We start from the raw sequence: 24,271 nt of genomic DNA on the forward strand, positions 1-24,271 counted from the left end.
GGCTATGTCACTGACTCTGGGCCCAAGAGTCCCCAGGTCTTGTCACACTGCTGGCCAACCAGGTCTCCACCTGGGTTCACAGGAGTCTGTTGAACGTTGGGCTTAGCCTGCAGCTTCATTGCTGTTTTTCCCTCACTTCCCTTTATCAGTGACAAACGTGGTCATCAATCAGAGCGTGTATTCCCATTGAGTCTTAGTCTTGGAAGGGGGTTTGCTCTGAGGGGACCCAATCACTTGCCTTGATGTCTCCTGGGTGAGCAACTTGCTTGTTCTTGTAGTAATCAGTGGATCTGTCTATATTTTTTTGTATTTTTCCTGTTGGTCTTTCTTTCAAGAAGTATCTTCTGCTTTTCTAGCTCCAGGCTGGTCTGCTTATCCTTTCAAGTGGAAATTTCCCACCTCTGAAGATTCTGGTTGGTGTTCAGGATTCCACCTATGGTCTTTATTTTTTTTTCACCACTCAGGCATATATAATAATTTACATCTCCAAAGGGCACATTCTGCAAGTTGGCTCCCGGCTACCAGCTCTTAGTCCTTCTCTTCTTAGTCCATGAATCCAGAGTCCTCAGCTGCTCCCCCTCTCCATGCCCACAGCTCTGCCTCCTTCACTGGCGCTGCTGCTGCTTCTCTGGATAAGGTCCCGCATTCTACTTGTACATTCCTCTCTTGATGGTCCTAGGGTACTCTGCTTCTGGACTGCAAGATCAACCACTCCCCTCTTTTGTGTTACAAAACTTCTACCTTTACAATTGTGACAGTTGCAATTGGTCATGATAACAGTTATTCGCTATTGAATCTTACGACTCTTATTCCCATCTCTTTTCACCAGACCCATTCAGACAAGATGACAGCCATCCAGTGGGGACTGTTTCTTTCCACCAATATTCTTAAACTAAACTCCCTTGTAAGCCTGTCACTTAGTGCCTCTATTGCCCCCTCATTTTAGGTAGCCAATGTCTAAGTTGCCCGTCCCTATCTACCCTGTGTACAGAGCAGATAGCATTGATACTTGATTTGAAGGCTCTTTCCCTCTTTGTTGGTATTTAGAGTAACTACCTCTCTGAGTATAGGTCAGGTTCATCATGAAGATGTATCTTCTGTCACTGTAGCTGTTCCAGTCTGCTTGTCCTTTCTAGTGGGAATGTCTCACCTCACAAGGTTGTGAATGGGACTCAGGATTCCACATAAGATCCTATACTCTGTAAAGGCTTTGCATGAGGCCTATTTCACTGGGCAAGTTGTAGAACCCCTTTTAAGTATTCCAATCAGTTATAGGCTGAAGGCGGGCTTACAAGTTTTCTCTAATCATGTTTCCCAACATTCCTTTCTATCCCACTCAAGTGTCTATTTTACGACAGTAGGCAAGGGAAACTAATGTTCATAAGGCAGTCAAGGATTTTAGTATTATTTCCCCTCTTCAAGCTATACCTAGATCCCTGTATCCCAGAGCCCTGTTGTTCCAAGGTTGAGTATGCATCACTATTTACCTCTGTCCCACTAGGCCATGCAAACCTGTCTCAGTGTTCCACTATCTATCTTGTTCTTCTGCCTCTTCCCCCCTTCTTGTATTGCCTTCCCCAACACCCAAAGTAAACCACTCACCCCAACCCCATTGTGGTTACCTTATATTCCATTAGTTCTTCCCTCCATTTAAGACAGTCTATTTTATCCAGTAATCTACCTGACCTTCTCACCACCTGGATATCTGTTCCTCTGTGTTTACCTTTTTTCACATTGTAATTGTTTTGATCATAGACTGACCTCCCAGATCCTCTGTTCTTATAATTTTATTCTGTTCTTGACTCTTCCATTTGTTGACTGAGTTCAGGTTTATGCTTCCATGTATGTCATTCTGTAGTTTTTGTGAGCCTTTTATTTATTTAATTTTATTTATTTATTTATTTTCCTTTTAGCCTTTTCTAGGTGAGAGTTTGAGAGAACTAGCCAGCAGATATTTGAAAAATGTATTCACATGCTTGTGTAAACATAAATAATTTATTCTAAAAGTTAATGTTAATGTGTTGCTTATGGATATTTCTCTATTTGTATCTAATGAAAAATTTTAAAAACATATCTCAGGAGTTTATTTTTGTCTGCATAAAAATACTGATGACTAACATGTTTTACATGTTTATGATATGCACTACTCTAAGCTCTTTAAATGTATCTCTGATTGAATGCTGACAACTCAGAAGGTATAGAAAATATGAATAGCTCCATTCTGCAGATGAAGAACTCAGTGTGTGAAAGCTTAAATTGCTTGTCTGGATTACACAGTTCGTAATTGGTGGAGACTGGAAATGGGCCAGTCATTCTGGCCCAAGAGTCAGTCTGTGCTTTACTTATATGCAGTAGTGCTGGCACTTTCAATTATTTATTTCTCGAGTAGCGGTCAGCAGTCTGCTGTGCCAGGATCTAGGTGCTGGGAATGAAGCAGTAAACAAAACAGATTGCTGCTGTTGTAGAGTTAAAAGCTCTAGCAGGGGGAGTAAGACAGTAAACTAAAACATATAGTATGTTGTTGTTGTTGATAAGTGTTGTTGAGTCGGTTCTGACCCATAGTGACCCTTTATATAGTATGTTAGGTAATGATAAATACTGAAGAAAAAGAGAAGCCAGGAAGGGAATTAGATTTGTAAATAGGGTGGCCAAGGACGGTCTCACTGAGGATCATGATACTTGAGCCTGCACCTGAAGGAAGAGAAGAAAACAATTGAGTATTAGGTAGAAGAACCTTCCAGACAGAGGAAACACAAGGACAAATACTGTCTGGAAGTGAGAAAGTGTGTGGTTATGCTTGAGGAAAAACTGAGATGCCCACTGTGCCCAGAATGAGGCAGGAAGAGTGGATGGGAGATGAAACCAAACAATGTAGAAACTTTAGGCAAGATGCTAGACAAGTGTCTTCTCTTTTCTTCCTAACTAACGTCACTGGGTTCTTACCCACTTTGCAGGAATTCCACATGATTCTTCTCACCTGGCAAATAACTGGAAAATATTGCTTTATGGAATGACTCATAAAATTTGCTTAATATGTCACTATGAAGCTTCATTTATACATTTAAGAAATATTATAAGTACCTGCTATATGCTAGACTGTCTACTAGATATAGAGAATAAACACACAACTAAGCAATTATGCCTTTTTAAGGTTGAAGTGGGAAGGGATATTTAAGGAGATCATTACAGTACATTGTGAGCACCACCAGCAAACTCTTCATTCTTCAGATCCCATCTGAACTGCCCAGGCTTCTGTGATACTTTGTACTTTTTATGCTGTATTGTAACTTTTCTTACTTTTCTGTCTCCTGCTAGTATCCTTAAGGGTTGAGTCCAGATCTTAGTCTTACTTATATGTTCCAGTGTCTAGCATAAGATATCTATTACATAATAGCTGTTATAAAATGTTATCTGACTTGATTTAAATGGAAACTTGAACAAAGTGTTTCCACAGTGAAGGGAAAAATACTTACTCAATCTGGAAAGACTGGAGGAGAGAAGTGACATTTGATCTGGCCTTGGAATGTGCTCATAGGAGTTTACCAGACACAGAAAGTTGCTGCATGTCCCAGCATGTGCAGATGTACAGTTGGGAAAGGTACCACCAGCAGGTCCATGGGAATAAAGACATGGTGGTCTGTTTCTATAAAAACTACAGTTTTGGAAACCCTATGGGGCCCTTCTACTATACCTTACAGGTTTGCTGTGAGTTGGAATGGACTTGACAACCCAAAGCAACAACAGTGGTATGTTTAGGGAACATTGAGGCCAGTGAGCATATCTTAAACAAGAAAGTATGTTAGACAAGTGATAGATAACCCCAGAAGAGTGTGACTGATCAGTTCGGATAGTTTAGACACAAACTTGTAAGAGTCAGACAGGTTATTTGAGAAAAGAAAGTAGGATGTGAATATTCAGGATATTTTGAAGAAAAAGTGAAAAGTGAAACATTTTTTGTCTGGTCAGTTGTGTTGATGATGAGTAGTCCCAAGTGTCTTCCCAGCCTTCATGTTTGGGTGGCTGGGCAGACGATGGGACAAAGGAAATGTAGTAGCAAGAAGAGGATTTCAAGAGAAGAATGAAGTGTTAGTATGAAGTATGTTGAATTTGAAAGGACTGGGAAGCACCTCAAAGGGGTGTGTGTCTGTTTGGGTTTTAAGAAAGTAAAAAATGTTGATAAGGATACGAAGAGTCACTGGTAACTTTAACCAGGCTATGGAGGAAGGAGTCAGAATATGTTCAGTGCTCAAGGAAATATGTATCTGGAATAAAGAAACTAATGCAGACAAGTGTAGACGTAATGTAGATGCATTTGGCGATTAAAGATAAAAGCTTGCAGGGTGTTGTGTGTGAAGATTCAGAATAGCCTCTGTGGATATGGGCTAGGTAATTTTCTCTTTCATCTCCTCCAACACTTTTTATGAGGCTAGGTTATTTCTTTCAAGTGAATTTATGTATATTTTATTGACATGTTCATTTTTGCAACCTTAGAAAAGGAAATAAATTTAAAGTAATGAATTCTGAATGATATCACTGTCCAAAGTAGCTCTCTTCATGAACCTGGTATTCTAATGAGCCAGGCTGCTCACTATGTCCCTCCTCCCCTTTTATCAGGGATTCTCAGTATGAATGCCAGACGAGCTCTTTTGAGACTTAGCAAATAATTTAGTTGAGGAACATATGAAGGTTCTAGTTCAGCTTCTTTGTTTGACAGCCAGAGAGAGGTATTTCACCCTTAGTTACAGGACACATGTTCCCAGGCTCGTGACTAAGGATGTTATTTTTGTTTAATCTCCACCTGAAGCATTAGGCATCTTGTGAAGATACTTGCAGAGGCAGGTACTGACAGTATCACCATGAACACTAGGCTTCTATGCAATTCAAGTCTTCATGAGAACTGTGCTTTGTGGGATGTTCTGGCTTCTCTGTCAAATTACCACCCTCTGAAGACTTGCTGTGTTTTCATTGTGACTCATTTGCACTGCCATTACTTTATCTCAGTAGTTTAATCCTTGAATTTCAGCAGACGGTGATGTTAAGGCAGAATACAGTTGCTTGTAATGTATTGGTAAATACTATGTTTTGGAAGATAATCCATTAGTAAATTTTATGTTTTAGAAGATAACCCATTCATTTGATAGGTTATTTGAGAGTATTTGCTGTACAAGTTATGTGCCAGACACTGAGGAAACATGGGATGAGTAAGACATGGTTCTTGCCCTTGAGGTATTAACAGTCAAATAGGAGAGATGACAGGTTCTTTTCTCATCGCAGTTGGTCTTATTAAAAAAAAAAAAAAAACATATATATAACTGTAAGATTTAAGAAGAGGGTAAGATTACAAATACCAATGCTTGCTGAAATGCTTGCCATTCTAAAGTGTTAAGTATTTTCTTGTTATTCTGAAGTGTAAGTATATATCTCAATCTGTATTCAGTATTGATGCTTTCTGCTCAGTGTAGCCTTAAAAATAAAAACCAGAATGATACACATGGATTGATGTATTATTTTCAGGACTTCATTGGTGCAATAGGAGGTAGAAATGGAGGGCTAGTTATTGTTTAAATTATAGAAGGGTAAGATTGAGGTAAAATCAGTAGAGATGGGAGGAGCCAGAGAGGAGGGCATATGGGCAGTCAGGACACTACAGCATTGGTATCTGGCAGTCAGCAAGGAGAAGATGTTCCGGGTGGAAGTGAGCCTAGGTCTGTTTATGTTGACAGAAGAATATGGAGGGTATTGTCACAAGCAAGGTCATCTCTACCTTATTGTACACCTCTTGTATCCTGAATTTTACCAGTTAGGATAGGTAAGCATATGCACTGCTGTTGAGTTGTTTCCAACTCTTAGTGACCCTATACAGAGTATCCAAGACTAAATCTGCATGGGAGCAGACAGGTTCATCTTCCTCCCACCGAGTGACTGGTGAATTTAAACCTTTGACTTTGAGATTAACAACTCAATGCCTAATCCATAGCGTCACTGGAGCATCTTAGCTCATTATAAGCTATGTTAAAAGGATAGCATTTTATCTTTAAAAGTGAAGGGGGGCGGAATCTCCCATATTTCACCACTGCCAAATAGCTGGTTATTGAAAATACCATGACTTGGGTCAGGCACACCTTAGTCCTTAAGCTGAACATCTTTCCTCTTCAACACTTTAAAAAAAGTCTTGTGCAGCAGATTTGCCTAATGCAATACATCCAAGGTGCACTGAAGGAATTGGCAAAGAACAAGGCTCCAGGAATTGATGGAATAAAAATTGAAAATGTTGGAGATACCATGGGCTGGCAAAAGAACAAATAGATCCGTTTTGGAAGAAGTGCAGCCAGAATGCTCCTTGGAGGCCAGGAATGCCAAACTTCATCTCTCATACTTTGGCCATATTGTCAGGAGGGACCAGTCGCTGGAGAGGGATATCGTGTTTGGTAAGGTGGAGGGTCAGAGAAAAAGAAGAAGACCCCCAGCGAGATGAATTGGCAAAATGGCAGCATGAATGGGATCAAGCATGGCAGCAATTGTGAGGTTGGCCCAGGACTGGGCAGTGTTTCGTTCTGCTCTGCATAGGTTGCTATGAGTTGGTACTGACTCGATCGTACCAAAGAACAACAGCAAGTAGCTGGTAACTTTGTAATTTGTAACTATTCATTGCTTTTTCCTTTTACATGTACACATGCACATTTGTTTACATAATATTTAATGGAACCTAGTGGCTGGATTCCTGGTGTAGTGCTTTTTGGTTAATGTGCTGGACTGAAATGTCAGTTTGAACCACAAGGTCAGCAGTTCAGGCTCACCAGCCACTCCTCGGAAACCTCATGCAGAGTTGCAATGAGTTGGAACCAATTCAATGGCACTTAACAACAACAACAACATTGCACTCTAGGATAAGCACTGGACTGGTAAGTACAAAGGGTCAGTTTGAATTGCAGGGTCACAGTTCAGGCTTACCACCCACTCCTTGGAAACCCTATGCAGGGTCGCTGTGAGTCAACCAACTCATTGGCACATAACAAAAACAACAGCGGCACTGTAGGATAAGCACTGGGATGGTAAGTACAAAGTTGGCAGTTCAAACCTACCAGCTACTTCGCAGGAGAAAGATGGTGCTTTCTGTTCCCATAAAGATTTACAGCCTCAGAAACCCTATGATGGTGTGGTGGTGGCGGTGTGCCATGGAGTTCGTTCTGCCTCATAGCGACCTTGCATAGGGTTTCTGATGCTGTAAATCTTTACAGGAGCAGAAAGCCTCATCTTTCTCCAACAGAATGGCTGGTAGAAGATTAATCCATAACTCGAGATGTAAGGTTATTGTTGTTGTTGTTATGTGCCGCAGAGTTGGTCCCAACTCATAGTTACCCTGTACAGGGTTTCCGAGGCTGTAAATCTTTATGGGAGCAAAAAGCCTCTCTTTTCTCCCCAGAACAGCTGGTAGTTTCAAACTGGTGACCGTGAGATTAGCAGCCCGATTTGTAACCAGTATGCTACCAGTAAGGTAGATGGTTGTGTATACAAATCTAGAGTGCATAGACGTTCTCTAGATTTGTATATGATGATTAAAAGTTGGAAACCATCAGCATATGTTGTTATTGTTGAGTGTCATTAAGTCGGTTCTGACTCAAGAGACCCTGTATAGGGCCTCTGAGGAGCAGCTGGTGGGTTTGAACTGCCGATCTTTTGGTTCGCAGTCCAGGGCTGTTCTTACAGCATCACACCAGGAGTCCTATAGATGATCATATGTTGTTGTTGTTGTTAAGTGCCGTCGATTCGATTCTGACTCATAGCGACCCTGTACAGGGTTTCCGAGGGTGTAAATCTTTACTGGAGTAGAAAGCCTCATCTTTCTCCCACGGAGCAGCTGGTAGATTAGCATATAGATAGTAGCTAAAATCAACAGGTTGGATAAGATTACCAAGAAGATGAGTATAGTAAAAGGGCTCTGGTAGTGTAGTGGGTTACAAGTTGGCCTGCTAATCATAAAGTCAGCAGATCGAATCTACCAGCTGCTCCATTGGAAAAAAAAATCCCATAAAGATTTACAGCCTATGTTCTCGTATAGATTTTATTCAGGGTTGCTGTGAATCAGAATCAACTCCATGGTACATAACTACTGAGTACAGAAAGAGAAAAGGAATCCTGATGTGGCACCATAGGATAAGAACTCTACTACAAGGTCAGTGGTTCAAACTCACCAGCCGCTCCTCAGAAACCCTATACAGGGCCGCTAGGAGTCCGAACCAACTGAACTCAAGGGCACTTTACAACAGAGAAAAGATCCGAGGTTCTGCTAAAGTGCTCCCTGGAGTATTCCTAAGTACTTCTGTAGTATGCCTAAATTTAAAATCTGGGGAGATAGTAAGGGGACCATAAAGAGACCAAGAAAGTACAGCTAGAAAGAAAGGAAGCCAATCACTCACAAGTAGTATACTGGGAGCTGAGTTAAATATTTAAAGGAGAAACACTGTGCCAACTACTGTTGACATGGGAATGTAACAGTTAAGAACACAATTTGCAGCAGGTAACAGAAAACCCAGCCAGTTGACTTAAACCAGAAGATTATGTATTTATTTAATAGGACATCTAGAGATAGGCAGTTCCAGGTTTGGTGATTCAATAATGTCCATCTTTCTGACCTTCTACCACTCCTGCCTCAGCATGTTGCTTTTGATTGACTTTTCAGTTAAAATATGGTCGCTAAGAGTTCCAAGTGTCATGTCCTTCTGCTACTGTGTTAAAGGACTGGAAGCTAAGGACAGTGTCCCAGAGTCAAGGGTGTTCTCCTGACATGCCTCTCTACTTTTATCAGTCAGGAAAAGTCTTATTCAGCAGCCTGTCCTCTAGCAGCCTTGTCGACACACACCGGCTCACATGGTCACTGCTAACTTCAAGGAAGGACGGGAAAGTGATTATCTGGCTTATTAAACCTTTCTATGGTATGTGTGTAATGGAGATGGGAAGTAGGAATGACAGTTGGGTAAAACAGGTGTTTGACACAGTAAGGTTAAATGTGTGTATTTAAATTATATGGATTGTTTACTCGTGTTTAGAGCTTTTGTTGACTGATATTTTGGGGTATAGGACTTGGTTGATTTGTTTATTAACTGTCCCTTACAGACTAAGAACCCAGGCTCACTACCACTGAGTCAGACTCTTAGTGACTCCATAGGACAGAGTAGAACTGCTTCTTAGGGCTTCTGAAACTGTACATCTTTATAGTAATAGCCAGTCTCATCTTTCTCCTTCAGATCAGCTGGTGGGTTTGAACTACCATCCTTGTTGTTAACAGCATCCTTGTTGTTAACAATGGTGTTGAACACTTAATCCACCACACCACCAGAGACCGTTTATACTAATGACACTAATCCCTTATTCTGTGCTTTACTATATATACATCCTTTTATTTTGCTTATGGTGATTGTAAGTTTTCTATTTTTGTGGTGTCAAATGTCTTTTTCTTAATTGTTTCCTGTGTTCTTGTGCTTAATTAACAAGCCCTTTCCCACACAAGAGAAATACATATATTTCACATTTTTGTTATTTTGTTTTAAACATTTTTACTTTTCATTCCAGTTTTAAATTTTGGTGTGTGGTGAAGCTAGTTGTAAGTATTTTTATGGTACTTACTGTGTGCCAGCTAGGAGCCTGGTGTAGAGATCAAAGAGCTCCACTGTTATTGAAAGAGGGGGTGCTTCAAACCAACCAGCTGCTCCATGGGAGAAAGATGTGGCAGTCTGTTTTCACAAAGATGAGAAACCAAACCCAGCTCACTTGTACTGAGTCAATTTTGACTCATACTGGCATATCACACAGAGGCTGTAAGATTTACGGAATTAAATCTTCACAGAAGTAAATCTATGACAATAGAGTTTCTTTTCTTGCGGCACGTATTATTGTAAACTTTAAAACTTATAAATACCTGTAGGGTCAGCACTGACTGCAAACCACAAGACCAGAAGTTCAAACCCACCAGCTGCTCCTTGGAAATCCTATACAGGCTTGCTATGAGTCAGAACTGACTCCGGGGCACTTAACAACAATAGTAACAGATATCATTAGGCTCACTCCCATTCCTACAAATGAGGAAACAGGAGCCAGAGCGGCTAGGTAACCTGCCTGGGTATCTTGTCAAGTGTGTGGTAGAGCTGGGTTTGAATTTAGGCATTCTGGATTATTAGCATGTAACCACTATAGTATATACTGTTTCTCTAATTTTAATGTGTCATGGGCTGCCAAAAGAACCAATAGATTCATTTTGGAAGACATGTAGCCAGAGTGCTCCTTGGAGGCCAGGATAGCCAAACTTCATCTCTCATACTTCAGACATATTGTCAGGAGGGACCAGTCGCTGGAGAAGGAGATCATGTTTGGTAAGTTGGAGGGTCAGAGAAAAAGAGGAAGACCTCCGATGAGATGGATTGGCCAAGTGGCAACATTGATGAACTCAAGCATGGCGACAGTAATGAGGTTGGTCCAGCATCAGGCAGTGTTTCGTTCTGCTGTGTATAAGGTCACTATGAGTTGGTACCGACTCGACTGCACTTAACAACAAGAACAAGTCATTAAAGGAGTCCGGGTGTGGTGCTGTGGATTAATGTGCTAGACTGCAAAGTTGTTTGAACTGCAAGGTCGGCGGTTCAAGCTCACCAGCTGCTCATCAGAAACCCTATACAAACAAGGTCTTTGGAACCTACTTGATGGCACTTAACATTATATCAACTCATTGTTAATTTCTTGTCCATCAAGTTGGTTCCAATCCATAGCAACCCTGATAAAGTTTTCAAGGAACAACTGCGGTTCAAACTGACTTTGTAGAACAGTGCATTAACTCACAGAGCCATACAGAATTGTTGTTGTTGTTAAGTGCCGTGGAGTCAGTTCCGACTGGGTTTCCTGCACAGGGTTTCTGACCCTGCACAGGGTTTCCGAGGCTGTAAATCTTTACGGGAGCAGAACACCTCATCTTTCTCCTGCGGAACCGCTGGTAGTTTCAAACTGCTGACCTTGCGGTTCACAGCCCGATTCATAACCTGGAGTAGAGCTGTAGAATGAGCATTGGACTGTTAACCACAAGTGTGGTGGTTCAAACCAACCAGCAGCTCCTCAGAAATCCTATACAGAGTTGTTATGAGTAGGAACCGACTCAACAGCACTTAACAGCAACAAGAAGTCACGTTCTCTGTGTTGTTGTTTGTTGTTGTTAAGTGCTAAGTCAGTTCCAACTCGCAGCCACCCTGTATAGGATTTCCTAGGAACGGCTCACTGATGAGCTTAAACCAACGACCTTGTGGTTCAAACCAACATTGCAGTCCAATGCATTAACCTGCAGCGCCATACCAGGACTCAGATTGGTTATGACTCACAGTGACTTATCCTACAGCACTACATCATTGCTCCCTTCTCTATATATTGTTGTTGTTTAGTATCATGGTGTCGATTCCGACTCATAGCCACCCTGTACAGAATTTCTGAGGAGCAGCTGGTGGGTTTGAACTGCCGACCTTATGGTTCACAATCTAGTGTTTATCCTATAACACACCACACAAGGAGTCTCTATATGTTGTTGTTAAGTGCTGTCAAGACAGTTAAACCGACTCAAAAGTGACCCTGTATAGGGTTTCTAAGGAAGCAGCTTGTGGGTTTGAACTGCCAACTTCATGGTTAGCAGTACAGTACTTACTCTACACTGCCAAACCAGGACTCCATATATAGTTGTTGTTGTTGTTGTTAGGTGCCATCGAGTTGGCACCAACTCATAGTGACCCTATGCACAGCAGAATGAAACACTGCCTGATCCTGGGCCAAACTCACTACTGTTGCCATGCTTGAGTCCATCGATGCTGCCACCTACCATATATGTTGTTGTTGTTGTCAAGTGCCGTAGAGTAGATTCCGACCCATAGCGACCCTGTATAGGATTTCCAAGGAGCAGCTGGTGAGCTTGAACCACCAACCTTGCAGTTTAAACAGCTTTGCAGTCTGGCACATTAACCCACAGTGCTACTCCAGGACTCCATATATAGTAGTATGTAAAAAAACAAACACATGTTACAATTAAAACTCTAAGCAAATGCTCTTATTTGGTATTTTAGCTATCTGCTATCACCATTGATCTGTCCATTTGTTGCTTGCACATTGCTAGGCCACTGGTAGTTTGAATGTCGGCAGCGTCACCATTATGAACAGGCTTCAGTGGAGCTTCCACACTAAAACACACTGAGAAGAAACACTTGAAGATCTATTTCTAAAAAAACTGGCAAGTGAAAACCTTATGAATAGCAATAGAACATGTCTGAGATACTGCTGGAAGATCCTCTTAGATTGGAAGGCACTCACACTATGACTGATGAAGAGCTAGCTTTCTCCTCAAAGTCGAGTTGATCTTAATGACATGATGCAGTAAAGTATTTGCACCTTTATGTGCTACTGAGGCACAATTCAATTAGGTAACATTAATAATTAGAATGTGGTATGTATGAAGGAATAAGGAAGGACGTAGAAGAATTGTAGCCTTTGAGTTAATGGTGCTGGAGAAGAATATTAAAGGTACCATGGACTGCCAGAATAGTAAACAAATCTGTGTTGGAAGAAGTAAAACCAGAATGCTCCTTAGAAGTTAGGATGGTGAGGATTTGTCTCTTATGCTTCAGACATATTATCAGGAGGGACCAGTCCCTGGAGAAGCATATCATGCTTGATAAAGTAGAGGGACAATGAAAAAGAGGGAGAGCCCCAACGAGATGGATTGGCACAGTGGTAGCAGTAATGGGCTCAAGCATAGCACCAATTGTGAGGATGGCGCAATACTGGGCAGTGTTTCATTCTATTGTATGTAGGGTTGCTAGAAGTTGGGGCTGACTCGATGGCACTTAGTCATAATAATAATAAAATGTATTAAGTATAAATCTAGGAAAATTGCAAGTCATGAGAAAAGGAATGCATAAAGATTGATATCCTGGGTGTTAATTAGCTGAAATGGACTAGTATTGGCCATTTCAAATCAAGCAGTCACTATACCAGGAATGATAAATTAAAGAGGAATGGCACCACATTCATCATCAAAAAGAACATTTCAAGCTCTATCCTGAAGTACAGTGCTACCAGTGATAGAATAATATCCATATGCTAAAAGGAAGACCAATTAATATGACTATTATTCAAATGTATGCACCAACCACTAATGAACAAGATGAAGAAATTGAGGATTTTTACCAACCAATGTCTGCAATCTGAAGTAGATGAAATATGCAATCAAGATGCATTGATAACTACTGGTGAATTAACTACAACAGTAGAAAAATGTGACCTTGCTGATATGATAAAAATGACACCAGAGATCACTTGCTAGAATTTTGGTAGACTAATAACTTATTCATTGCAAATAACTTTTTTGAACAATGTAAGTAATAAGTGTTTGAGAGCCACAATATGACTTTGAGTACATTCCACTTGAATTTCGAAACCATTTCAACAGTAGATTTGGTGTGTTGAATACTAATGACTGAAGACCAGATGAGGCTGGGGGAAAACATCATATATGAGGAAAGCAGATCATTAAAAAGACAGGGGGAAAAAAAAGACCAAATGAGATGTCAGAAGAAGACTCCAAAACTTGCTCTTGAACAAAGAGTTAAACTGAATGGAAGAAATAATGAAGTAAAAGAACTGAACAAAAGATTTTAAAGGACAGCTTGAGAAGACAAAGCAAAGGATTATAATTGAATGTGTAAAGGCCTGGAATTAGAAAACCAAAAGGGAAAAGCATTCATGGCATGTCTCACGTTGAAAGAACTGAAGAAAAGATTTGAGCCTCAAGTGGCAATGTTAAGAATTCTATGGGCAAAATATGCAATGACGCAGGAAACATCAAAAGAAACTGGAAACAAAACACAGAGTCATATACAAAAACCAGTTGGTCTACATTCAGCTATTTCAGGAGGTACCATATGTTCAAGAACTGATGACATTGAAGAAAGAAGTCTAAGGAACACTGAAGGCAGTAGTGAAAAACAAGGCTTCAAGAATTGACAGAATACTGAGATGTGTCAACAGACAAGATGTAGCACTGGAGGTGCTCACTCATCTATAAGGAAGACAGCTACATAACCAACCACTGGAAGAGATCCATATTTGTGCTGATTCCAAAGAAAGAATGTGGAAATTATCCAACAATATCATTAATATCACATAAGTAAAATTTGACTTGAAAATGATTCAAACATTACAGCAGAGCATAAACAAGGAAGTGCCAAAAATTCAAACTGAATTCAGAAGAGGACAAGGAACAAGGAATATCATTGCTGATGTCAGATGGATCTTGGCTGAAAACAGAAAATATCAGATATTTACATGTGTTTTATTGAGTGTATATATAAAGGCAACTTGGGTTTTCAAGTTGTCTAAAGCACTGAACTTAAATATAGGAAAGAGTGTTAGTATGGTTTAGGATTGGGCAGTGTTTTGTTCTGTTGTGCATAGGATTGCTGTGAGTTGAAACCAACTTGATGGCATCTAAAAGCGAGTATTTAGTATTGGTATTTTCTCTTCTTGACTTTATAATGTTCCTGCTATTTTATGCCTTACTAATATTTATTTGCAGTCTGAGCTCAGTAATCTCCCTTTCATTGACTTGTAAAAATTTTCACTTCCTCTAACCTTGATAGGTTCATTAGCCTCCTAACTTGTTCCTTGATTTAAAAATTATTTAACTTCAATTCATTCTGCCCATTATTAGTGCACTGGATCAAGTTCTGGTCCAAATGTTAAGAAAGCAGCAATTCTCCCCTTCCACACTACATTTCCCAAACATAATATAATGCCTTCTCTCCACCCATTTAAGGTCTAAGGTTCTTAATGCCATCTCACATCCAGCTGTAAACTATTCACCTCTCTAGCCTCATTTTCTATTTCTTCCCCTTCACTGAACCTGCCCTGAAACCATTGCCAGTTGCCATTGAGTCAATTCTAAGTCATGGAGAGCCTTTGTTTGAGAGTTCCACTGTATTTCATAGTGTCCTCAGTGGCTGGTTTTTCAGAAGTAGATCACTTAGCCTTCCTACTCATGTTTGGATGTACTTAGACTGCCAAACTTTTAGTTAGGAGCACGTTTTTTACTTTTTTTTCATCACCCAGAGGCTCCTTGCACATACTAAGCAATGTAAATTACACAACAAAATATTTACTATGAGAAGATCTAGATTTAGAATTTTTACTGCAAATATTTGGTGGCAATTTTTATAGTAAGATGTCCGGTGTTATATACAAAGTTGAACTTTGTGGTTACATATGTTATCCTACTATATGAGAAAGTAAATACTTGTATAACATAGCCTGTTGTGTAAATCCGTTGTCCAGATTTTCATTAAGACAATTTGTGTCTTCATAGGTAAATGTGCACTTTGTGTGTGGTCAACTAATTGAAATTTGTCTTAAAAAAAATCACAAATGTTATCAAATTAAAGAACAGTAAGCCATTTTTTTCCCCAATGATGAGCAGTCTTGTGAAAATATTTGTTGTTGTTGTTAAGTGCCATTGAGTTGATTCCGACTCATAGTGACCCTGTATAGGGTTCAAAATGACCTTGTGGTCCAGTGCTTATCCTACAGCGTCACACCAGGACTCCCTTTAAAGAATGTAGTTAAGTGGCATTGAGTCAGTTCTGACTCATAGAAACTCTGATTAGGATTTCCAAGGAGCAGCTCGTTAGTTTGAACCACTGGCTTTAATTTCCAGTGTTAGAAAACATCCCTATTATGGTGTTGACTTTCTAGTAGTAGCATTATGAAAGCATCAATTAAGGTATCTGTTCCTTTATTTTATTATGGTTTCTTTATTTAATAAAATAAAAAGGATTGAAGAATAGCTGATAATTAACAGGTGCACAGAAATAAAAAATGACTATTAGAATCTACTTACTGATCCAATGTATCCTTCCTTGGTTTCTTTATATGTTTTGTCTTGCCTATCTTCTGTCTGATGAAATATTTGGCCCCATTGACCTTAACAATATTTTTTAGTTTTTATTATAATAATATACCCTTTGTAAAAATAAAATTCATATGGAGTAATGTATAAGTATATAAAGAATGTTGTTACGTGCCGTGGAGTGGGTTCCAACTCATAGCGACCATGTACAGGGTTTCCAAGGCTGTAAATCTTTACTGGAGCAGAATACCTCATCTTTCTCCCACAAAACAGCTGGTAGTCTCGAACTGATGATCTTGTGGTTCACAGCCCGATTCGTAACCACTACACTACCAGAGCTCCTTTTAAAGAATGGAGGGGGAAATGTCTCAATTTTACATTTTTTTCCCCTTTTATTTTTCTTCCACGTTTTACTCTGCTATATCCTGTAACAGTCTTATAAAATCTCAGCATATCCTTTAAAAAAAAAAAATTTATATGAAATGAGTGAAGGTTCATAGAGCAGCTCATCAATTTTACATTCAACAAATCCTACATTCATCTCAATGATTGCATATATCTTTTGATTGGAGTTCAAGTTTTGTAAGATACTCTTTACTGAACTTTTGTATGCATGTGACTTGAACACGATACACTTCATCAGGTTTTCTGAGGTGGTTATTGTAGTAAAGTGCTTGATTAATGAAGGAATGCTTCAACCCAGTAGATTCTTTGTGTTACTAAGGTAGGGTGCAGATGCTATTTCTTTAAGAATTTCCCTAGACAGACCATGGTTATAATTATAAAAACAAATCTGTTGTTTACATGTAAATCTATGCTAACTACATGAGCATAAGGAAACCAATAGGTTGGTAATATCTCTGCAAGTAGACCTTAAATCTTTACCCTTCATCCCTGGGATTAGTTAGATAATGGGAAGTAAACTCATTAAATGTCACCTTTTCAGACCTGTAAGCTAGAGTCTTGCTATCTTAATTTTGTAGCTTAAGGATTTGGTTCTTAGGTGACTTGAGTGACCAGTTAGCTCAATATTGTCATGTCTTACTTTTCAGATTGCATAGGAGTCCTGGTGTGGCTCTGTAGGATAAGCACTGGACTGCTAACTGCAAGGTTGGTGTTTCAAACCCATTAGCTGCTCCTCAGAAATCCTATACAGTGTTACTATGAGCAGAACTGACTCAATGACACTTAACAATAACAACAACAACAAGATGTATATGTTTTTGTTGTTGTTATGTGCCATTGAGTAGGTGCCAACCCATAGCGACCCTGTATAGGGTTTCCAAGAAGTGGTTGATGAGCTTGAACCGCAATCCACTGCATTAACTCACAGCACCACATCAGCAACTGCTTCTAAATGAACGTTAACCATTAAATTCAACATTGGGACTATTGATGAAACAGCTAACTGTCCTCATTGCATCTCCATTGCCTTTACCTGTAAGTGACCCTTCTGATAATAGGCAGATACCATCTACAACCATCCTATCCTGAGTTTCCAAATCTCATTGGATCTTGGAAGCTAAGCAGTCAGCCCCAGTTAGTACTTTTAAAGGGAGGCAGATCTCAGATTTGAACTTGGTTGGCCTCTGACTCTGGTTTTCTCTTAAATGTGATGTTTCCATCTCCACAAACTTGCACTTTTCGCCAGCTCTTTCCAAGGCATAATAGAGGGAACATTGGGCTGGTAGGTAGGTATCTGTATTCTATGCCTCCTGTCACTGGATAGGTATGTGGTTTACAAATAAGTCATTTGCCCATTCAAGTAGTTTTCTCGTCTATAAACTGGGCATGATGATAATAATAGTAGTAATAATACATGGCCTTATCTATATGTTTGTTTTTAAGTGCCATATAGTCAATTCTGACTCATAGCAACCCTGTATAGAGTTTCCGAGGAACAGCTGGTGAGTTTGAACTGCTGACTTTGTGGATAAACTGACCTTATGGTCCAGTGCTTCAGCCCACATTATCATACCAGGGATGTTTGTTACAATATTCTAAGTATCAAAGAATAATTCCTTTTGTAAAATAAGCACTATTTTGGCTGAGAACTCTAGATTCATCAACTAAGAAGAGAAGGACTAAGAACTGGTGGCCAGGAGGCAGACTTGCAGAATGTGCCCTTTGGAGATGTAATTTATTATATATGCCTGAGTGGGTTTTTTTTGTTTGTGTGTTTTTTAAAAAAAAGCTAAAGTGGATAAAGAGAAATACTTTTAACTGATGGTATATGGAGGGGATTATAATCAGTGTAATGAAACAAGTTATATGAATTGTTGAATGTGAAACTGATGATGTGCCCTGTAAACTTTCACTCAATCCACAATAAAAACCTTAAATTAAAAACAAACAAACAAACAAAAACACTGTTTTACTAAATATTCTCTGGTGATGGTGGTGTGCCATGGAGGCAGTTCCAACTCATAGTGACCCTGAATTGGCTTTCTAAGGTTGTAAATCTTTATGGGAACAAAAAACCTCATCTTCTCCTGTGTACAAAAGTAATGGTGAACTATAGAAGATTTTGCCAAAGATAATGTACTGGACCACAAGGTCAGCTGTTCAAACCCACCAGTCACTCCTCAGCATCCTATAAAAGGTTGCTGTGGGTCAGAACCAACTCGATGGCACTTAACAACAACAACAACAACAAGTTACTATTAAGTGGAGAGGGTGGGATTTGAATGGGATGGCACTGAGGCTTGTGAAAATAGAATATAGCAGGCCAAACCAAAAATCTGCTGCCATCAAGTCAACTCCAACTTGTGGTTGGTTGGTTGGTTATGTGCCATGGAGTCGGTTCCAACTCATAGCAACCCTGCATAGGGTTTCTGAGGCTTTAAATTCTTATGGGAGCAGAAAGCCTCATCTTTCTCCCACAGAACAGCTGGTAGTTTCAAACTGCTGACCCTGAGGTTAGCAGCCTGATTTGTAACCACTATGCTATTGACTTTCTGAGGCCCTAAATCTTAACAGGAGCAGAAAAGCTTCATATTTCTCTTCAATGGTGGGTTTGAACTACCATGATATTTGGGTTTGTTGTTAAGTTCGCTCCTGGTTTCAGGCTGTGTTTTGCAATATAGAGGGTACAGATGTTTAGTAATTCTGAGGCACATTCAGAAGTGCCTGCAAACCTACAATGCTTTTTGGAACAATGCTGTGAAACATGCCTTTCTGAAGAATACATGTATTTTTAACACTTGTTGAGCCTCGACTGTAATGTGGCTATAGTGCAGAAGTTGTGATTACTTGCCCAACCTTGCTTATGGCTTTTAATGATAATAACTCATCAGACTGTTTCTGCTTAAGGAGAATAATCTAGTAAATTTATATTCTAAAATTATTTGCAGCCAGTTTTACTTGCTTTGTCCCTCCAAAAACAAGTCAAACTGCTTGCTAAATATAAATAAATAAAGGAATTCAAATAGGTATTTGAATATCTATTAATTATTCTAAGAGATGTAAAGAAAACTGTCACTTATTAATAGACTGAAGATACAAATAATCTTATAAAAGTTGTGTAAGTGTTTAATGATTTAGTATATGATGCTATAGGATGAGCACTCAATTGCAAGGTCAGTTTGTACCACAAGGTCAATGGTTCAGACTGACCGGTCACTCCTTGAAAATCCTATACTGGGTCACTATGAGTAAGAATAGATTCAATGGCACACAACCACCACCACATTGTTAGCACTTCACTAGTCCTTGTAGGACAGAACTGATCAGGTACTCTTCCTGTTCTCAGGGACCATAGGGTGATAGAAGTGAGTATGTGGTATGAGCATGAAGGGGAAAACCCCACTACCATCAAGTCGGTTTTGACTCATAGTGACCCTATATATATGGTTTCCAAGACTATAAATGTTTACGAGAGCAGACAGCGCATCATTTTCACAATGAGCAGTTGGTGGGCTTGAACTACTGACTATGCTGTTAACAGCTCAGTGCCTAACCCACAGCACCACCAGCAGTCCGTTCCACACAGAGTAGGGTGTCTTGACAGGTGAGGCTCACAAAGACATCATGAGCCTCAATGGTAATTCTTAAACTTATTGTGTATTAGGATCACCTGGAGATCTTGCTAAAATGCAGAATGTGATTCAGCAAGTCTGGGTTGGAGCCACAAATGCATAGCAAGGGTTTAGAAGAGAATCAATAGCTTAATTTGTATGTGCTCAGCGGAGATAGAGGACCATGTAGAAAGGAAGCCATTTCAGCCCTGAACTGCAGCGTAGGAGGAGAGTACAACATCCTGGAGAAATGAATTGTGTGTGTGTTGTGTACGTAGAGGGATTGAGGGCACAGCCAAAGTTGAGGGGGAGAGGAAGTTGGTAGGATTCAACTGTTGGACTGCCTTTTATGCCTTTCTGAGAATTAAAAGTATTAGCCAGTAGATAATGAGACATTTTAGAATGGATTGTGACCTTGGTTTTCATGTTTGGGAGGCTAGCCTAATGAGTTGGAAGGGATAGAAGGATGGGACAGTAGGAGTCTAATGTTGTTTGTACCAAATACAGGGCGATTAATGATTTGGCAGAGTTGAATGGAGAGGAAAAAGAGCTCTTTGAAAAGAACTGATGGCATAGCAGGAGAATAGCTTGTTTACGTTGATATCAGAGAGGAAACTAGCTTTATTGCAGTAGAGTCCTGGTGTAGTGCTGTAGGATAAGCACTAGACCACAAAGTCAATTCGAATCCACCAGCCGCTCCTCGGAAACCCTACAAAGGGTTGCTATGAGTCAGAACCAACTTGGTGGCACTTAACAACAACATAATGTGCATGGAGTCCTGGTGGGGCTGATGTAATAGTATAGGATTAATGGCTGGAAACAGACGTAGAACCTTAAGGTGGGTGACTTAAATGTCAGATCCAAGGAGCTTTGAGCTCCTTTTTTCGCTATTAAAGAGAAAATTGAAATCACCAGGACAAAGTAATTACTTGCAAAAGTGTTTGTTTTTATTTTCCACTATGCCATTAGCAGCATATGACAATATTATTTCAATTCTGAAACTCCTCAGATATGTGATACTTGTAGCACAGATGGTTGTTGTTGTTAAATACTGTCGAGTTAGTTCAGATCCATAGCAACTCTATATAGGGTTTCCTAGGAGCAGCTAGCTGGTTAGCTTGAACTGTCAACCTTGCAGTTCAAACCAACTGTGCAGTCCAGCACATTAACCCACAGTACCACACCAGGACTTCATTGAAATACTGTTGTTGTTGTTGTTGTTGTTAAGTGTCGTCAAGTCGAATCTGACCCATAGAGACCCTATATAGTGTTTCTAAGGAGCCACTGGTGAGATTTGTTGTTGTTGTTAAGTGCCGTCGAGTCGGTTGGTGAGATTAGGTACTAGATTTATAAGGATCCTGGGAAGAAAAGATGATGCCAACGTTTTGAGGCTGAGAAAAATGAAAACCAGAGCTCTCATTAGTATTAATAGATAATCTAAAAAGGTGTCTAAGGATTAAAAACATGAGGGGCACTAAAATTCAGAAGGAGGAGGATAGGACTACAGGTGGGAATTTGGAAGTTATCTGTATAACCTGTTGGTTGGTGTAAAGCTAATGAATTGACTCGAGAGAAAATATTAAGAGCCTGAGGTTAAGCTTGGGAATTGCCTATATTTAGGTAGCAAGTGCAGGTATCAAAGCTAGATTCAGTGTGAAATGACTAATGGAACATCAAGTCTACTTCTAAGAAATTTGAGTTTGGGAATATTTTTGTGAAGTTTTCAGTTATGTGATTTCTGATTTAAAAGTTGGTAGAGAATATCACCCACACATAATTCATTGATAAGCAGAAATACTTCTGCTTCAAGGCTGTTTGATATTTGAATGAAGACCAAACTGTGGGGAGGCAAGACAAAAAAAGATCAGATGAAACGAATACCGATACTATAGCACCACCTGGTGTTAGATGTTAGGTATTTTCAAATGAACTTTTTCTCGTCAAATTGGAAGCTCACCTTGTTTTTTATATGGCAGCCTAGCGTGTATATTGAACTGACTTGTTGATGTTCTTTTTTTTTTTTTTTTTTAACAACAGTACTGCATACTGTGGGGAAGCCTTATCAGTTTATTTCTCTTTGATTTCAACTTTGCCAAAAGCTTCTGTCTCACAGGGTCTTATTTAGCTCTACATCAGAGAGGAAAGGGTAGGAGCTAATTACTGTAGGTTATGGGTGTATAGGAGTCTTGGTGTGGTGCTGAAGGATAAGCACTCGACCTCAAGGTCGGTTTGAACTGCAAGGCTGGCTGTTCAAACTCACCAGATGCTCCTCGTAAACCCTAGGAAACCCTATACAGGGTTGCTATGAGTTGGAACCAACTCAATGGCACTTAACAACTACAACAGTTTTACCTTTGTTGAATCCCTCAACTTCTCTGCTCTTCTTTCTTTAAATTAATAAACAAACCTGTAGGCCCCCCCTTTTTAAATCTGCAGTCACATGATTCTAAATATTCCATTTGACTCCATCATTTAGAGATCAGGAGTTTGAATTTGCAATTATAAAGTTTGAACTTTTGAAATGAATAGCAATGAAAACGTCTTTCCTTTTTTTAACCCTAAGGGAAACCCACATCCTTGAAAACGGCAGCACCATCTTGGGTGAATTTGCCTAGACCACTTCCTAAGTCAGCACTGTGGAGGACAGGAAGCACCTCCTCCATTATCAGCGCCCAAAGTGAGCTGAGCACTTACAGCAATAATTGTAAGTTGTTCTCGTGTTAAATTGAGGGGGGTTGTATAAATAGTTACAAGAAAAAAAGTTGATCCACTGATAATTATTAAAAACGGCTTCTCTCTTGGAATTGCATAGAATGTTTGACAGAAAATGCAAATAATTTTAAAAACATCTCTATCTTTGGATGAACACGTGATGAAACACTTAAATAACTATATGTTGAAGGCATCTGGTATAGTTTTGCGTGAAGGGCTCTAAAAGTACGTAATTTGAAGTGATGTTTTTTGGGAGTTCTGGTGTGGTGCTATGGGATAATACACTGGACCACAAGGTCATTTTGAACTACAAGGTTGGCAGTTCAAATACACCGGCCACTCCTTGAAAACCCTGTACAGGGCCGCTTTGAGTTGGATCTGACTTGCTGACATTTAACAACAACAACAACAAAAAAAAAAAAACAAGGAAAGGATAGCAATCCTGGATTCCTAACTGGAAGTCTTAAAAAAAAAAAACCTAACTGATTTTCAGGTACTTTATAAAATACTGTTCTGTAGATAAAGGTTTTGGAATCTTCTACTTTGGATGCTAGCCTAGTGTAAGATGGTTAATAGATTGTCAAGTCTAATTCTGAGTAATTTGAACTCTGGAGAATGTTTTGTATTTTTCAGTTAGTGTGATTATGTTGTATGTGTATAAGATACATGAGTTAGTTAATGTGAGCTATCCTTTTCATTCAAAATATGTATTCAGATTTAGTACTTCGCTTCTCATTTCTTTCTTAAATTTTCTTGTAAAATTATTATGGCTAAATAAGTTCAGACAATTTGGGCTGTTAACCTCAAGGTTGGTGGCTTATACCCCACCAGCTGCTCTACAGGAGAAAGATAGACTTGTCTGCTTCTGCAAAGATTTATAGTCTTGGAAACCCAATGTAGGGTCACTATGAGTCAGAATTGACTTGATGACAGTGAGATTTTGATTTGGTGCAGTGTACAAGCACCAAAATAGGTGTGGTGAGAGATATGGAAAGTCTTTACCCAAGGGTCCTGGAGAAAGAAGACTATACTTACCTGGAAAACTGTTAAATTGTTGTTAGGTATTGACTCATAGTTCTGACTCATAGTCTGGTCTGACTTATTAGAGACCCTATGTACAACAAAATGAAGAATTGCCTTATCCTGCACAAATAATAGTCATGATTATTGTTACATTGGAGCCCATTACTGCCGGCACTGTGCCAATCCATCTCACTGGGAGTCTTCCTCTTTATCACTGACCTTCCATTTTGCCAAGAATGATGTCCTTCTTCAGGGACTGGTCCTTCCTGATAATAAGTTCAAAGTTGTTGTTGTTAAGTGCCGTCAAGTCTGGTTCTGACCCATAGTGACCCTGTATAGAGTTTCCAAGGAGTGTCTGGTGAGCTGGAACCACTGACCTTGCAGTTTAAACTGACTTTTCAGTCCAGCGCATTAACCCACAGTGTCACACCAATACACCAAAGTATGAGAGATGAAGTCTCGCCATTCTAGCTTCTAAGGAACATTCTGGCTATACTTCTTCCAACACATACTTGTTTCTTCATCTGGCAGTCTGGGGTACTTTAAATATTTTTCTCTAACACCATAACTCAAATACATCAATTCTTTTAGGGTCTTC

At 39.6% G+C, this 24,271-nt stretch overlaps 1 protein-coding gene across 2 annotated transcripts in view; it reads left to right on the forward strand.

Annotated features, from left to right (window-relative positions):
* Nucleotides 1-24,271, forward strand: part of MTUS1 (microtubule associated tumor suppressor 1) — a 158,889-nt gene that overhangs the window by 35,038 nt on the left and 99,580 nt on the right. The window contains exon 3 of one of the 2 annotated variants that reach the window (XM_006834461.1): nt 22,502-22,642. The exons of the other annotated variant lie outside the window; for it this stretch is intronic. Within the exon in view, the coding sequence (XP_006834524.1) occupies nt 22,502-22,642 (141 nt within the window). The remainder of the gene's footprint in view (nt 1-22,501; nt 22,643-24,271) is intronic. 2 annotated transcript variants of the gene reach the window in all.

This window comes from Chrysochloris asiatica, unplaced genomic scaffold, assembly GCF_000296735.1.
Source record: "Chrysochloris asiatica unplaced genomic scaffold, ChrAsi1.0 scaffold00011, whole genome shotgun sequence".
Lineage (NCBI taxonomy): Eukaryota > Metazoa > Chordata > Mammalia > Afrosoricida > Chrysochloridae > Chrysochloris > Chrysochloris asiatica.